The sequence below is a fragment of the Sorex fumeus genome, unplaced genomic scaffold (genome assembly GCF_029834395.1).
Source record: "Sorex fumeus unplaced genomic scaffold, SorFum_2.1 ptg000010l, whole genome shotgun sequence".
NCBI lineage: Eukaryota > Metazoa > Chordata > Mammalia > Eulipotyphla > Soricidae > Sorex > Sorex fumeus.
In genome coordinates, this window is record NW_026606067.1 from 23,358,394 (window position 1) to 23,375,927 (window position 17,534).

The 17,534-nt window shown below is 42.6% G+C and overlaps 1 protein-coding gene across 1 annotated transcript in view; it reads right to left on the reverse strand.

Annotated features, from left to right (window-relative positions):
• Positions 1 to 11,294: 11,294 nt before the first annotated feature.
• KCNK2 (potassium two pore domain channel subfamily K member 2) overlaps positions 11,295 to 17,534 on the reverse strand; it is a 151,663-nt gene continuing 145,423 nt past the window's right edge. Inside the window, exon 7 of the mRNA XM_056110674.1 lies at positions 11,295 to 12,377. Within this exon, the coding sequence (XP_055966649.1) occupies positions 12,060 to 12,377 (318 nt within the window). The 3' untranslated portion in view covers positions 11,295 to 12,059. The remainder of the gene's footprint in view (positions 12,378 to 17,534) is intronic.

Consider the following 17,534-nt stretch of genomic DNA (forward strand, 5'->3'; position numbering starts at 1 on the left):
CTTGATCAGGAGGCTTTTGCTTTCCTGAGGTTAGTTGCAAAAAAGGAAGTGACCGAGTTCTCATCCTGGGTTTCCCTCCTTCCCTTGAGCATAGAGTGTACATTACTGTGATGGCTGTGTCATCTACCCTGGGTTCCCTTCCATTTCCAGTCCTATGTCCTATCCTGTGTACCCAATATGCCAAATACCAGTAACAATGATGGGTCTCGTTCTCCTAACCCTGGAAGAGCTTTTTATATGGTAATTTTTAAGAAATCTCAGGGCTAGGATGAAGGAGACATTACTGGGGCCTGCTGGAGGCAATGGACGAACAACAGGATGGTCGTGATCGTGATCGTCCTTTCCTGTTATATTGATATTAATGGCCAATGAATTCCCATTACATTTGTAAGATGTTGCCATTTCCATCTGGAGTCCTAATGAGGGATGTACCTGCTATATTTCTGGGGATCAGTGGCTCAGCCATGGGAAATACAACCAAACGACTCTCTTCATTTGACCAGTTAGAGGGCATCACCCAGTTCACTACACTCCAAAGAGGTTGACTCCAGGACACAGAAGGATATGCCTCCTGCCACTTCCAGCTGGAGTTCTAACAGGGTACTACCATCTTGATGTCTCATCACTAATTTCGTATCTATAGTACTTGGACCTGCTTTCAGTTGCTCTCTAACATTTTGGCAAAACTTGAGAAAGCTTTGCAATGGACAAAGCTGAGACATTCCAGTTCACCCAGAGAAACTGATAAGGCATTGCTTTTCACTCTTACCTGAACTACATTAAAGAGTGTGACCTAAGTTAGGCCTTTGGAATGACACTCCGGTTTCTATTAAATAAAATCATGTCACTGCCACAAACAATAGAGCTGGCTTGAATAGGCAAGAAGGGGGAGGGAGAAGAATCAGAGCCAGGAGGAGCTGAGAAATATTAAAATCGTGTCATCACAAGTACAAAATTCAAGTATAAAAAATTTACTTACCATCATGGATCCCAGTATCCCTCCCCCCCAGGCCCCCCATCCCACCCTTCCGCTGTGGCAGGGCATTCCCCTCTGTTCTCTCTCTCCTTTTGGGTGTTGTGATTTGCAAAAGAGGCATTGAGTGGCAATCATGTTTGGTCTATAGTCTACTTTCAGCAAATGGGCACTGGTGGAGGGATGGGTATTTGATCATTGTATATTTGAAACCCAAGCACAAAAGTTGTAAGTCTACCATAGAAAGATTGCATTCATCTGGGGGATATAAAGTAACAAAGTATGAGATTAATACCCAAGAATAGCTGAGATCAGCACCAGGAGGATTACTCCATAACTTAGAGGCCAGCCGGGTATCCTAGAGGAAAGGGCAGTTCAGATAGAGAAGGGAGCACCAAATAAAGGATGTTTGGAGGATCCTCCCAGGAGGGGAGATGCATGTCGAAAGTAGACTATGGACTGAACATGTTTGCCACTCAATGCCTCTTTTGCAGACCACAACACCCAAAAGGAGAGAGAGAACACAGGGGATTGCCCTGCCACAGAGACAGGGGGGATGGGGGGATGGGGGTGGGAGGGATATTATCCATGGTGGTGGAAAATGGGCATTGGTGGAGGGATGGGTATCTGATCATTGTATAATTGAAATCAAAGCACAAAAAATTGTAAATCTACAACTTAAAAAAAAATAAAATAAAATAAAGGGAAAAAAAGTTGTAAGTCTACAACTGTACCTCATAGTGTCTCACTAATAAAAAATAAATAAATAAATAAATAAATAAATAAAAATGGTAAAAAAAATACTTAAATATTTCACAGTGACTCTCTATGAAAAACAAACATTGAAATCAAAGTCAGCCCAAGCAAAATCACAGAAGCACCTTCTTTCTGTTCATGACCATTTCACTGTTCTCCTCCACCTCACCTTGTCCATCAGGCAAAATTGCTGCTGCTCCTGGGCTTTGTCCCCGGTGGGGGAGGGGGGAGTCTTCCATTAGGATGTGGCCCCTCCCTTGACCAGATTCACTCTACAGGCTTGGAGACTCTTGCTGACAGACTGTCAACACTCCTATTCCCTTGAGATCTGTAATGAGCTTTTTAAAGTGTCAGTAACAAACCATCTGCAATTCTCTGCTCCAAAAACAAATTTGGGGAAAGCATACCATTGTAGTTCTACATAAAATCTCTCTATATTAAAAAATACAATGTACCATGTGTGCTTTATCTGGCTTATTTTTGTGTTCAATACCAAAAATACCCTGGATGTGTTAAATATTATTTTTAAATAATGGTTGTTTTGTAGCTAACATTTGGATCTATACACATTGAGGTATATCCTGCATATGTGTACAATTTATTGATATTTAATGTTTATAGTGTTCACCAATTTTTCTTTTATAATATACTGAGGGGCTGGAGCGATAGCACAGCAGATAGGGTGTTTGCCGTGCATGCACCTACCCGGGTTTGATTCCTCTGCCCCTTTTGGAGAGCCCAGCAAGTTACCGAGAGTATCTCGCCCGCACGGCAAAGCCTAGCAAGCCACCCGTGATGTATTTGATATGCCAAACACAGTAACAACAAGTCTCACAAAGGAGACATTACTGGGCCCACTCGAGCAAATCGACAAACAATGGGAGGACAGTGCTACGGTGTTAATGTACTGAGAACCCAGCGTGTTTTTAATTTCTTTGATAAGATAAATGGAATAAAGGTTTCATTTGGAACCTCTTATGACATTTTGCAGAGGTTCTTGGAAGTTTTTGTGCACTTTCCGACCAAATTTTGTCCATCTGGGCTTGGAAAGAGATACAGAGTAAGGATTATTGCATGGGGCCAAGTGCCAGAATCCAAAAGCAACAGTGATTTTTTCCATTTGGCATGGTGGTCATCACTCAAACTTTGTTCTTTGACCTGCCTCAGCATGTGCTCTATCTGGAACACAAAAGCCTCAAATTAAAACCTTTTTTTTTTGGTTTGTTCTTATGGAGGTGCTCAGCGTTTACTCCTGACTCAGTGCTCAGGGGTCACACCTGGACAGTCTCTGGGGTCCATATATGTTGCTGAGGATAGAATCTGGATAGGCTTCATGCAAGGCCGGTGCCCTGCCCACTGCACTACTTTTCTGACTCCAAAAGCTTATAAATATATATATATAGTATATGTGTATATATGTACATATACATATATACATACATGCATTTACTCAATTTATCAGTAAAGTATTGAGATCATGATGCAGGGTTGCTTTGGTTTGCTTCTATTGGTCACCAAGAATGGCCTGGTGCATTCAAGGAATGAATCCCAGTACATAATAGAAATGGCAGCCAGAGTTTCTGTGCATGGGAGATACCATTGAATGGGAGATCTCAGAGGTGGTGAGAGACAGGAGAGATGACACACACTTGTGGGTACAGGGGAGAATTCAGGGACACCTAAGGGACACCTAGAGATATCCAGAAGAAGGAGACTGGTACCAAGATGAGGAAGAGAGCTCTAGAATCCTAAAGGGAACTTATATGATAAACTGAACTCCATTTCCTTTATGAAACCTGGGAAAGGCGTGGCAAGAGATCTGGTTATTCAATCTAGAGTTTCAGCACATCACTCTAATTAATTTGTTCCTCCTTAAAATTATTTTTCTTGGGATAATATCCCAGAAATGAGAAGGATTTATGAACCCCAGAGTAATATTTATGTGTTTGAAAATTTAATTTACTTCTTATGGGGTTTTCAAGAAAGAGCTATTTTTGGAGACGCATGGGAAAAATATTTTGAGGGAAATGATACTCCTGAAACCAATGGTTTCCAGGTTGTACCCTTCTTCTTCCCTCTCAGAGGACCAACACTGATTACTTTCTTTACTGGATTGATCAAGGAAAGAAATTCAGCTTCTAAATCAATGAAATGATATTTTCTGTACTTATACCAACTTATTTGAGATGATCACATCCAGTCTAGTTTTAGTGTCAGTGAGCATTGAGGTATGTTAAAGGTAAAAGAAGACTCCTGGGTATATTCCTTCAGGTGAGCATCACCCTGGGCTATTCTAGAACTTTTGCTGCTTCTGGGTCTGTACTGAAGTGTTTCATTTTTTTTCTTATATAGTACCCTGGTTCCAGGTGATCTGAAAGATAAGCAATTACTTTCTTTCAAGTGGGCAATGATATCAAGTTGAATATATTTGCATGCAGAAAAGATTCAAGCAAAGCAACATTCCATGAGAAAAAGGTGCATGTGAAAAAGTACATATGTTCTATCATATTTAATAATCTTCTAAAGAGAAGACTGTTTCTACTTTTATTTATACCATTAGATGTTGTATTTTCTATACTCTCTGACTCTTTTTGACCGGAGTCATAATCAATATTTGACAAGTTTGCACATGGAATAAAAAAACAAAGAACCATAGATTTAGTCACAGCTTATCTTGTCAATTTTATCCCTCCCCATTTCCTTCACCAATTTCCTCTGTTACAATGTGATTTTGGTTGTAGACAGCAAGGCCTGCGTGTGTTTGTAATCAGGAATTGAACCAGGTGACAGTAAAAGAGGAAGGGTTCCGGGTTTTTCTAAGAAGAAAAACAAGTAGTCTCGTGAACACCATTCATCAGTTAGTGGAAATCTGGGCAAAACCAAGACATAAGGTGCCATCTAGCATTTGTGTGGTGCTTGTTCACTGTCCCAAGTCCCCACTTGGAGAGAAACATGTGACAGTCATGAAGATGCCCCATTCAGACCCTTCTTTGAGGTCACCGGCTACCCAGCATGGAGCTGGCCATCAGCTTCCAGCTGGCAAAGTTTGGATCTATCATGTGGTTCACTCCAGGCCCAGCTCCTGCAGGGATGAAAGAAGACAGGAGGGGTAACAGGACCAGCCTGTTCCTGTGAGGTGCGGCCACCCACTGGCAATTCTGGTCGAGCACCCCCATCAGCATGTTTAAAAGCCCACTTTATTATTGCCATAGAATATATATCTTGTCCCAAGAGAGACTAAAGTGATCCCCAATGTGGCATTTCCTCAAGAGTTGACATTTGGTGGGCACGGTGACCACATTAGATCTGGCCTTCCAGGAAAGGGCAGTCACTCATTCTTATCAAGAGATATGACCACTCTCAGTATGGACCAGATTTTTCTGTTCCCAGAAACTTCAATGTGCCCTTCTCTAAAGTTTTCTGGGGTTTCAAGGTAATACTGTCTCTGACCAGTGCATCAGGGCACATCCAACCATGACCCTGAGATCCACATTAGTAAAACACCACCGTTCAGTCATAGATGTCTCCTTAGAGTTGACCTTCTACTGAAAACACAGCTGAAGTACCTGCTAAAAAGCAAAAGCCTGTAGGGTTGACCTGTGGCCCATCAGGACACAGAGTATCCACTCAGCAAAGACCACTGTGTGGAGAATTCCCACCAAGAACAAGTCTTGGACCCTGCACCAAGCAATGGGGAATTTGATCTCAATGTTAACCATTCCTGCTATTCACTGTTAAACTTTCAACTTCCTACACACCTGAACTAGCAATCTTGCATGTAAAGTTTCTCATGGAAGGCACATCCTTATAGGGTGGACACAGGAGTGGTCCCACTGAACGGTGAGCAGTGGTGTTGCCAAGACTCCTAGTGGCATGGGTTGAGAAGAGCACCTGTGTAGCAAGGAAAGTCAGTCTCAATCAGCAGCAGGGTGCAGGGAAGGACTTGGACCATAGTGGCATGAAAGAATGCAATAAACCAGTTGCCTCTTCCTAGTATCTCTTGCTCCTCACTTTCCCATCATAACTAAATATGCTGGAGGTAGGTATGTTCTCAGGGATCCAGAGCCTTCAGGACTGAGAAAGTGTAGATGGCATCAGATGAGTCACCTAAGAAGGATAAGGGGACTTTCAAGTTAATAATGGATCAAAGGAAAATTAGTTTCAAAGGCTGGAGACGCAGTGTAATGGTTAAGGCACATGCCTTGCATGTGGCTGACCCTGGTTTGATCCCAGGCCTGACATAGTCAGAACCCCAAACACCACTGGGTGTGCTCTGGAGGCCTCAAACCCCACCAGGATGACCCTGGCACCACTGGAGACACAACACCATATCATAACTCTCATATGGAACCACAATCCCTTGTTGGGCAAGAGTTTCTGCAAGGCTTTCCAGGACTTCCTGAGCACCATTTGGAGATTGGGGGTCTGGCGGCCCTTCCTCGCAATTCTGGCCATCCATGCTGGGGTTCAGGTAAGGGCCCAAGGATGTGGTGGCCCTCAGACCTGCGGTGCTGGGGATCTCTGGGTCTGCACATATTGATACTCTGGAAACCAAGTAGTGCTGGAGGCACAACATGGGTTGACTACATGCAAATCATGGGCCTCAATTCCTGAACTATGTCTCTGGCCTGTCAATATTTTTTAGCCATAGACTATTTTTTTCTTTTTTCCAAAGAATATTGAAGGGTAGTGTTGTACAACACATTTTGGGGGGAAGCTGACCTTTAGTTTTCTGATTTCTTTGGTGTTGGGGTCACATGCGGCGGTGTCAGGGTTTACTCCTTGCTCTGTGCTCAGGGATCACTCCTGTGTATTACCATATGACATAGAGTTTTGATTCTTCACAATTACATTACTGAGATATTGGATCCACTTGGTTAAATAACAATTTCAGAGCAATTGGTTTAGAAAAATTTGAACAAGCAGAGAAGCACTTGGTTAGCTAGTAGTGAAGTGACAATAAAAGTATTGCCTGTCTTTGGTCTTCAGTGCATTTCCTGCAGTGCACAGTAGGCATAGGACAGTTAAATGGCAGACAATTATCAGAATTTGATTAAATAAATATTATTTTCTGCTAAGTTGTTGCCAAAAAAATTCAAGAAAATTAGAGTCTTTTATTGTGATGTTGGTTGTGTTTCCCAGCTGGTTGTAAAAAATTATCCAACTGCAAAATGTTAAGCCTTTCTTATTCAGTTTTGCCATGGGGAAAGCATTTGTAAATTAATAGGAAATGCAGTTTTAAATTTTTCCACCGAAGCTCAAAAAGCCTTGTTATACTGAAAGAAATTGCCACTTGGATTCAGAGCAGAGTGATAGGTTCACTGAGAGAGAGTGAAATCTCTCAAGGAAGATTTCATCATTGCAGCAGGCCTCCTCAGAGACATGTGGAGGAAAGGCTCAAAAAGACTTCTCATGGCTCTTGGCATACAAGGGCTACTCACTTCCATAAGACAGACGGGGATGCTGGCTGGGGCATTCCCAGTGACTGCCTTTTCTCTTTGTTGTAGTGACAGCTCTTTGAGAAACTAGGTCAGACTTCAGATCCAGTGTCAAGGATGGCTTGAGTTACATTCATCTCAACCAAATCAAGGAGGTTCCCTGTTGAACACTTGAATTAAGTTTACTTGGAAGGAAGTGCAGGCTTCTCTCATTATTTATGATGTTTATTCATTAATCAAAGTTGGTACCAATCAATTCTCTGGCAGTCAGAGCATTCAGAATAACTGAGCGGTCCTAGTTTGTGAGTACTTGTCAACTGTACTGAGAAAATTTGAGATGCTCATATGTGAGGTTACTTAAATGGTTATTTTATCTCTGTTTTAATTTTCATGAGCTGGAGTGATTAGCACAGTGGAGAGGGTGTTTGTCTTGCACATGGCTGACCCAGGTTCGATTCCTCCACCCCTCTTGGAGAGCCTGGCAAAAGATACTGAGCTAGGTTCTGAATGGTGAGTAGAAGTTTGTTGGGTAAAAAAGTTGAGGAGCTAAAGGAGAATGAATATGCCAAGAAAGGGAATAATAAGCACAAATTTGAGATGGGAGGAAAACGGAATGGGTTTGGGAGGAGAGGCAGGGAGTGAGCAGATGAGTTGGGAAGGGATGGCATACAGTAGGGTAAAACAGGTAAATCTGGATGGTTCAAAGGCCATTTTGGAGGATTCTGATCTTAATCTTAAAAAGTGGGAATACTGTGTATATTGAAATGGGAGAATAACACCACATCTTCATATTAGAAATTCCAATCTACCATCCACAGGAGGAGGAGAAAATGAGAGGAAAGCATCATAGCAGGAATAGAATTATGTGGTTTAAATTAAGATTATGGTTATTATGGTTATAATGGAACATTTTTAAGTTCACATAACAAATCAGCAGGACCTGGTGTAGCGAATGTGGAGAGAAGGCATCTAGAATGACTTGCCTGACCAGAAGGATGGGGGTGGCATTCACTGAAATAGTGTTTCCAAGTAAGGGTAAAACTCATGAGGTTCTAGGCTCCAACAAGAAGTGGAGCTGCTCAAGGGTAGTTTAGCTAGATGGATATGGGCTCCAAGAGACCTGATCCATCAGTGCATATGAATACAGGCAGCATGTTTCCAACGAACTCTGAAAAGCAATGCCATATCAAAAGAAAGAAATCTTTATTTAAACTCTTATTTTAGTAAGGAATGCAAGCCACAAATAAATTATTATTTTATTAGAGTAAGCATGTTTCATAATAAAAAAGGAAAATAAAACATTGGTTTAGACCACCAGTTATTAGGCATACATAAGTATCTCAAGTCTTCCAAGCAACTAATCAATTTTTTTTTGGAATTCCATCTAAACTCACCTTAGTTTGTAGGAATTCTAGACTTAAAGATCAATTAATTCCATTGATTTCTAACATTGAGTAAGATGGGATCTGGGCTCTCATATCTCACACATTCCTTAGAATTTGAGAAAGAAACAAATTCTATCATACTACTTACTCATTTATAGTGAAAAAGATACAGAGAGAGAGACATACAGACAGACAACAGAGAGACACAGAGAAGTGACATGAATCTGGAGCAGAGTGTACAGATTGTACAAGAAATGAAAAGCCTCTACAGTCATCACTTTTAGAGAGAAAGAAGCTATAGTGCTGAGATTTCACAGCTGAGAATCTATGAGACTTTGGATCCAGCACTTCATTTTTTTCTCCATAAAGATCCTTTGAGGCAAAAGTTTTCTCAGACCAAGTCAGAAAGTGAGAAAACAAACCATGAAAAACTCAAGATTACAGCAAAATCTTTACCAATGTTCTCTCCACAAGAAGTAAATGGAGGAAGCCTGAGGACATTAAACTGCTCTGAAACATGCCTCTCCCTAAAGGTGACCTAGGAATCCAGTTTTAGGATATTTATTGAGCGTCAAAGTGTTTAGAAATGAACAAGTCCACTTGCTGGAGATACTGCCTAAAGATTTAAAGTCTGAATAGTAGGAGATTGTTAGTGACGACTTGTTCAGGCTTCAGCACTCTTGGGATGTTGGTCTTTTTCTTTAAAGGCATTTTGGTGCCTGTGTTCAGCATTCAAACCACTTTAGTGTTAAACCAAGTTATGTCCCACCATATTAAATGAGATACCATAATATAATGGCAACACCTTGAATTCATACTAATTTAAAATATCCTATTTTAAAAATAAAAATTCAGAATGTTTGTTTTTTCACACCGCCACCAAGAAGAACATTTTAGAAGTATTTAATGAGGGAAGTAATAATTATTTAAAATATTGCACAGCGGTAGGGCGTTTGCCTTGCATGCAGCCAACATGGCCGACCCAAGTTCGATTCCTCCGCCCCTCTCCAAGAGCCCGGCAGCTACCGAGAGTATCTCGCCCGCACAGTAGAGCCTGGCAAGCTACCCATGATGTATTCGATATGCCAAACACGGTAACAACAAAGTCTCCAATGGAGACGTTACTGGGCCCACTCGAGCAAATCGATGAACAACGGGAGGACCGTGACTGTGACAGTGATTTGGGGAATACTGCGAGTGAAGGTGCCACAAAAAACTCCACATGAAGCCACCTCCTAGAGTCTACTCAACTAGAAGCATTTCCAAATGCTCAGCCAAAGCAGGCGACTTAAAAACTGCTGACTTTAATTACAAACTTTATTTGTCAATACAATTCACAGTTTATACATGGTGTATTCCACCATAAGAATTTTCAGAACAATTACTGAGAAAATGGTGTAGCTTTCTTTCTAAAAGAGCCTGACTTTCTAAAATTTTGGTTAGAATTTATTTTAAGTTTATAAAAGTACCTTCAACAAGTTATGTGGATATTTACATTTCTAGGTTAAATCTTGGAAAATAGGCATCTATGAAGTTTTTGTTTTGTTTTGTTTTCTTTTTTACGATCCTGGGTTTATTTTATAAGACCCGAATCTGAATCCCATTTATTCAAATACTCCCAGCCCACCTCCCCCAGAGTACAAGAAATAAGTTCTGTAATTATATTTAGGGAAATCATCTTCTTCCTGTATTTTAAAAATTATATATACAATATACAGCAGATCGCATATGAAAATAAAGGAATGAGGAGTCAATCTACTGGTCCCTTCAATTGTATTTTTTCTGATCCTGAAAAACTTCCAAAGAATTACAGGATATAAAATTAAACTCAAAAGGATTACCAGCCTTGTCTATCTTAAGAAGAAAAGAAAAGCAAGAGCTCTCGAGGTTTAAATTGTGCTCTAACAGCTTCTTCTCGACATCAGAGACAAATTATACCAAGAATCTGCATTTTCCCGTGTGCAAAATCACAGTGGTCCCTGCTTCAACTCTCTCACACTCACAAATCTGGAGGCTCCCCCATGGAGGCTGTGTCCATAACCCCTTCTCCACCGTGCCATCTCTCCTGGCCCTATCACCCAAAGAAGGTCAGTTTCAACTCTCTCACACTTATGAATCTGGGTTTCTCCTCACAGCCTGGGCCCATATGCTCCTCTCCATCCCCTGCTGTACCACTCTTCTTGTCTCTGTCACCCAAAGAAGGTCAGAAAAGGCTCTCCTAAAAGAAAAGGGAGGTCACCCTGGCAGTTTCTTAGCCCACACTACCTCTGTGCTATTTTTACACCACTTACCATAAATCACCTGCCTACAGCTGTTTTTAACTGTTACTTATATCAAATCATTTAGATAGAAGGAGGTCTTTACCTACCATTAAAATGAATAATTAATAATCAATGAAAAGTTGCAAATACTCCCAGGAAGCAAAGGGCTGGCTCTGGTGGCCAGCGTGGTCGGGACCAGAGCAACCCCCCACTCAGTACCAGAGCAATAGGTAGCCAACCCAGGTTCAACCCCCCCACATCCCATTTAGTCCCCTGGATGCCACCAGGAGTAATTCCTGAGTGGAGAGCCAGAAGGAACCCCTGAGCACAGCCAGGTATGGCCCAAAAACAAAACCAGAAAAATAATAAAGATTGAGCCGCACTCTGTGGACCCTTGATGCTACTGGGGTAGAGGGGAAAGGAGGCCTTCTCTCCTCATTTCTCTGCAGCGCCTTTAACGCTAAATTTCTGAGTGTTTCAAGGTCCCTCTAATTTGGCCTCTATGCCCTCTTCCAACACCCTCACTCGTTTCTGTCTTTGTATAAACTGTTACCAGCAAGGGGAAGGATCTTAAAGGGATCATAGGGTGTGTGTGTGTGTGTGTGTGTGTGTGTGTGTGTGTGTGTGTGTGTGTAGGAGTGAGGGTGGGATGTCAGGGAGGGGAGTCTGCAGAGTCAAGCCTAGGGGCAGGGCAGAGAAAGAGAGACCAAGCATTAGCTAGAGAGGCTCGGATTCTTCCAAAGATAAGGCACTGACAGAAAATTTCTTAGGTCAAAGGCTGCATAAGAATTGCCTGCCACTTACAAAGAGAAAAGCCGTCAGTTATGAAAGGACCACATCTAGGCTCAGGTAGGAAGACCCTGAATAGTGGAAGGACTGATCTGTGAAAGCTACCTTCTCACAAGAAACCAACAGAATTCCACTCATAGGCCTGATGGCACATGGGGACCAGTGGGGGGAGCGGGGACAACAGTCTGGGCACAGAAAGGCAGCAGACGAGCTTGTGAGATGGCACTTGTCAAAGCAAGCGGCTGTCCCAACAAGCGTGGTCAGAGAGTGCTGGCTCAGGATTCCAGGTGCTCTCCATGGCAGATGACAGGGGAGGAGGGCAGCTCTACATCATCCCCCCAGTTGGAGCTCATGCACAAGTTTTGTTTGTTGTAAAAACACACTACCAGCAAGTCAGAAAGAGCAAGGAGTCCTCACCTACTGCTCCTCCTCCCCACCCCCATCTCTGGAGCATGGGCTATTTAAAGTTCTCTATCACAGCAATGTCATCAGTGGCACGGTGTGGGGTTAGTCCATTTAGGTAGATGCTCTCGGCTTTGAGGAGGGGCGGCAGCGCATCCCGCTCACTGGCCAGGTGATTCACTGACAGGGTCCTGCGGCAAGGCGTCAGCTCCTGGGTGTGGTTGCCTGCCAGCTCGGCTGAGAGCTTGCGCTTGATGGACGTGGCCCGCTGGAACTTGTCGTAGATCTCCACGCTCAGCCGCCGCCTAGTCTCCTTGAACTCAGCTGTGACATTGGCTGTCCACTCGGCAGCATGGGCTCGGAACTCCCCCACCTGGAGCACATGCAGAGAGACAAGAGCAGAGAGTGGTCAGGTGTTTGGGGCGTGGGGAGGTTATTTATCAGTGTGTAGGGGACAAGGTGGATTTAGGGCCACTCTTGGCTCTGTGCTGGGGAGAGGACATCATTCCTGTAAGTGCTAAGGCACATTTGCTACCTGGAATTAGAACCAGAGTTAGTGGGATGCCTTAATCCCTGTTCTTTCTTTTCTGTCTCTGTCTCTGTGTCTCTGTCTCTGTGTCTCTGTGTCTCTGTCTCTGTCTCTGTTTCTCTCTCTCTCTCTCTCTCTCTCTCTCTCTCTCTCTCTCTCTCTCTCTCTCTCTCTCTCTCTCTCTCCCCACTCTCTGCACAGCCCTGACCTAATTTTCAATTTAGTTTTATTTGATTTTGTTTTGGGGCCACACCCATCTGTGCTCAGGGCTGATTCCTGATTCTGTGCTCAGGGATCACTCCTGGTTCAGGGGAATGAACCAGAGCCAGCTGTGTGCAAAGCAGGCATTTGCCTGGTATCCTATCTCTCTGGCCCTGATCTACTTTTTATTTTTTAAATGGCCTTAAGTAGCCCACATGTATGATCAGAAACTGCTACTAGTTTTCAGTCTAAAAATCTCAGAGTTGGCACATGAAAAGCCATGCCTGGCCACTGAGGAGGACGGACCCAATCCGTGGCATGGTGGGTCATGCACAGCAAGTTGGCCTGCAGGCATTTCTGCTTCTATTGAGGACTATCCACTCTTTCTGATAGATTACTCGGTGCTGAATTCTGCTCCTTGGCTTAGAGAAAAAAGGACTCAGGCAGGAAAAATCTCAATGGGCTCTGTACAGGGGGAGGCCTGGGTTCGACCCTTGACACTGCACAGTTCCACTCCCCCGGGCATCATCATCAAGAGGAAGAAAAAGGGAAAAAGGAAAGAAGGCTGCTCTCCATAGTGAGAAAGGCTTACTCAACCCAGTCCCACAGAGGAAACCACCAGCAATATCTGCAGTATTTCTTTACCTCCCCAGCTGTCTTTCTTCCTAGACTCTAGTGCTTGAGCACTGCAGACCTCTTGAGTCTGGTGCAGAGAGGGCCCAGGTAGAAACTGGCAGAACTGAGCCATGTTCATGAATGAGCCCTATCTACAGAGTTTGGAAGTACAACTTCTGAGAGAAAAATTAGGAGAGTCGGTTGCTTCTCTACCAGATTTAATGGAATGTTGAAGACTTAATATACACAAGACGCTTAAAGACTGTGCTCCAAGACACCAAAATCCAGGTTACTAGAGTCTCAAGCAAAACTAGGACCATTTTCTAGCATATCACCTAGTGGTCCTACTTCACACCACAAGCAGAGCCTGCTAGTCAGTGTGAATTTTGCAGTTGATAGGGTGTTTGCCTTGCATGCAGCCAACATGGCAGACCCGAGTTTGATTCCTCCGCCCCTCTCAGAGAGCCCGGCAAGCTACCGAGAGTATCTCGCCCACACGGCAGAGCCTGGCAAGCCACCCGTGATGTATTCGATATGCCAAACACAGTAACAACAAAGTCTCCAATGAAGACATTACTGGGCCCACTCGAGCAAATCGATGAACAACGGGAGGGCAGTTACAGTGACAGTGACAGTAGTGGACAACTAAAGATTCCAAAATAATCTTTTTAGAAACCAAAGATTCTAAAAGTTCTGTGCTCCCACTTCACCTGATATTTTAACCTCTTACTTATTTCAGAGTATTTTTTATCTATTATAGTTTAGGTCATTACAATAGCATTAACAAGTACAACATAACTATACAGAACTTCTGTTACCCTGCCCTACCACCACAATCCTACACTATTCTCCATGTGTCACCTTCAGTACTTATGCTTTTAGAGGGAATAGAGGCAGGAGATAGTTCACGAGTAGAGCACACACTCTTTCATGGGCAACCCTCTTATCTTTTCCAACTAAAAAATGGTGACAGACTGTGTTCTCCCCAGTTCACCTGAGTTGCTAATTTACATCTCATTCATCTAGAACGAAGTTCTGTGTATGTGCTGGGAAATTACAGTCATGTCCCTGTGGGCCTGATTCCTACTAAGTGCCACATGAGTGAACATAGTAACAAATGCTGTTCACTGTGAGCCCACTGACAACTCTGAGCAACACAAGCACACATGCTACCCTGGTATTTCTTCTCTGTATGCCTGTCAGCCTTACTTGCTTCTGCCGCCATTTTGAATGCCATGGATATTTTAAAATGCCAAAGGAGTCTTCCATCACACAACTGTTTCTTCACTCAGTCAATTCTTAGCCTTTCCACCTCAGTGCCTGTTATCTGACCTCAATGTGAGTCTCAGCTGACCAGCTTCAGCACTCAGGATGATGGTTCAGCCAAGGCCCTCTTAATGATCATCTGGGTGGGGGTCCATCTAGTTTTGCTATTGGGTATCATGCCTCAGTGAACATTCTTGCACCTGTATCTTTGCTAATGTGTCCAAGTACCAGCAAAATGGAACCACTGGATCAAAAGAAGTTCTTGATTTTGTGACATTAAGAACTGTCCGTGTGTCCCCACGGTTTTCCTGGGCCCCACTATTTCAACTTACTACACACCTGTAATCACAGTCTTTCCACAGCACAGAGACCTGATTATTGGTCCCCTACATAGAAAAAAGGAAATATCCTGATCTTAAATATTCTAATCACCTCTCTATTGAAACTGGAAATGGAATGGGTTAGAAATTGGGCTAACAAAAACCTTCCCCAGGTGGAATTTCATAAGAAGGAAGTTTCACAAATCAACAAGATCTCTCAGGTTGCACCAACAACAAATACAGCTCTGTGGAGAGCCTGTAAATTAGAAATGCTTAAACTTGTCTGAGTCCATCCACTTCTCTAATTTCTTATCCTTAATTGCACCCAATTTCTGCCAGAGGCCATCCGTCTTATCTGCTTTGGGGAACATGATTTTTCTAACTTCTCTAGAGCACCCAAAGGTAGATCAGACATCTCCATAGATCCTAAGGGCTGAATGGAAAAGTCAGAAAGGGGACAGAGATGGAGTCCCCAGTTTCAGCTCCCTCATTCACACACTGTGCACCAATATGTATGCAATTTAATCTTTTTGGAGACTGGGATTTCTTATCTGTAAAATAAAGATAATAAAACTAATTTCCCAGGAGCAAAGATGACATAGTGTAGAACATTTATATTCTATATTATATATGTCTATATTATATGACAACACATAGAACATACCTGACCTTGGAATGATATATATCCATAAGCTCATTATTCATTAATGACAGTGTCCTAAAGTAGACTCCCATCTTTAAAATGGTGACAAAACTATCTGAATTTTCTGATGTCAAAGAAATAAAATAGTAAGATTCTGAAAATATAGCATTTATACAAACAATATTTTTCTTGATTAAAATACGGATCTCCTGGACCCTGGGCTGGAGCGATAGCCCAGCGGGTAGGGCTTTTGCCTTGCACACAGTCAGCTGGGCTGACCTGCATTTGATTCTTTCACGTCCCTTGGAGAGCCCGGCAAGCTACTGATAGTATTCCGCCTGCACAGCAAAGCCTGGCAAGCCATCCATGACGTATTTAGATATACAAACAGAGAAACAACAAGTCTCACAATGGAGATGTTAGTGGGCCCACTCGAGCAAATCGATGAACAATGGGAGGACAAGTGCAGTGCAGTGCAGTCCTGGACCCTATGTATGAAAACAACTATGATTTACCGGGGTTTTATAAATATCTCTTCTCTATAAAACTAAACAATATACATCATTATTTTTCAACCATTTTCTGACCGTGGGTTCATTCAGAACCTGTTTTCTTCCCATGACCACTCCTCACATCCTACAGCTGACCCCCTAATCTTGTGCTCTGGCCCTCCATTTACAAAAGTTCACCAGCATCCCTCTTGGAATATTTGGAGGCCTATCATGGAACCTGCTGGAAAAATGCTGATCTATACCATTAGTAACAGAGCTTAGGACAATGCCTCACACCAAAGGAACAAAAAAGGAACCTCATCTGGGATCACAGTAAATGCATCCATAGCTCATGTACTTAACAGCTTTGATCTTTGTCACATCAGGTACATTTTGTTTCCATGAAATTATCTCTGTCCTGTGATCTGATGTACAAGAAAAGGAAACTCCAGCACTTAGTACTTTCCCTCAAACTGGCCTAGAACTGTGCCCACCCCTCTCTCCACCCTGTGGTCCCTTCTGTGTCCTCCTCCACCATGACTTGTTGGCTACAGGGGCTTCACACACAGCTCCCACCCTCTCTCTCCCACCTGACTTAGATTACAATCTGATCCCTTATTCTCAATTCATATGACAGACAATTTTCCCCCTCCCCTGAACAATCTGCTCCTTTCACGCTTGTTTTTCTCATTCTTTCCACATCATACATTTCTAGGATGGTTTCAGACCATATACTGGCCATGAAATTCATAGTCTAGGTAGAGATTTTGCTGGATTCTGTATCACTGGCTGATTAGAAAATACCCTCCCACTCACCTTGGGCATCTCACACTCACAACACAGGCAAATGAAATAATTTGACTTCTAAAGCCTACTCTGAACTCCATTCCTAATTATGACAAACAGCACCATTCACTATCTAGTTTTTCATCTTGAACTTCAATGTAATTCATGGAATTATCTCAATCTTTCAACAGATTTTGCCTTGGAATCTATCATGTGGATTTTTCTCTTTTTCTCTCTCAAATCATTTCATTTTTCTTCATTCTCACCATCAAAATTGGGAACCAGCCTTTCTTCTGTTCAATCAGTCTCGCCAAATGGTCCTCGTGGACTCAAATTTATCTTCTCCATGGAATGGTAGCAATGAATTTGAAAACAAGCACTTGACATATTCCAGCTTTTTGAAGGTAAGTTTTCCCAAATCATAAGACTGCAGTAAAGAGGGAAAAGCTCACTATTCTAGGAACTTAAAATTTATGACATAACCAAAAGTTCTTAATATTTGATGTTACCTAGTAACCTGAAGGAGTATTTCCATCTACCACTTGCAGTCAATAACCTACACAACAGAAACTTTAGGTGAAGGATCCCAGCTTATTTTCTTATAGAGTTTGTACTTCCCTCCTCCCTAACACACCACAGCATCCTGGATTGTATTTGGATGTTGTTTGATAGAAAAGTT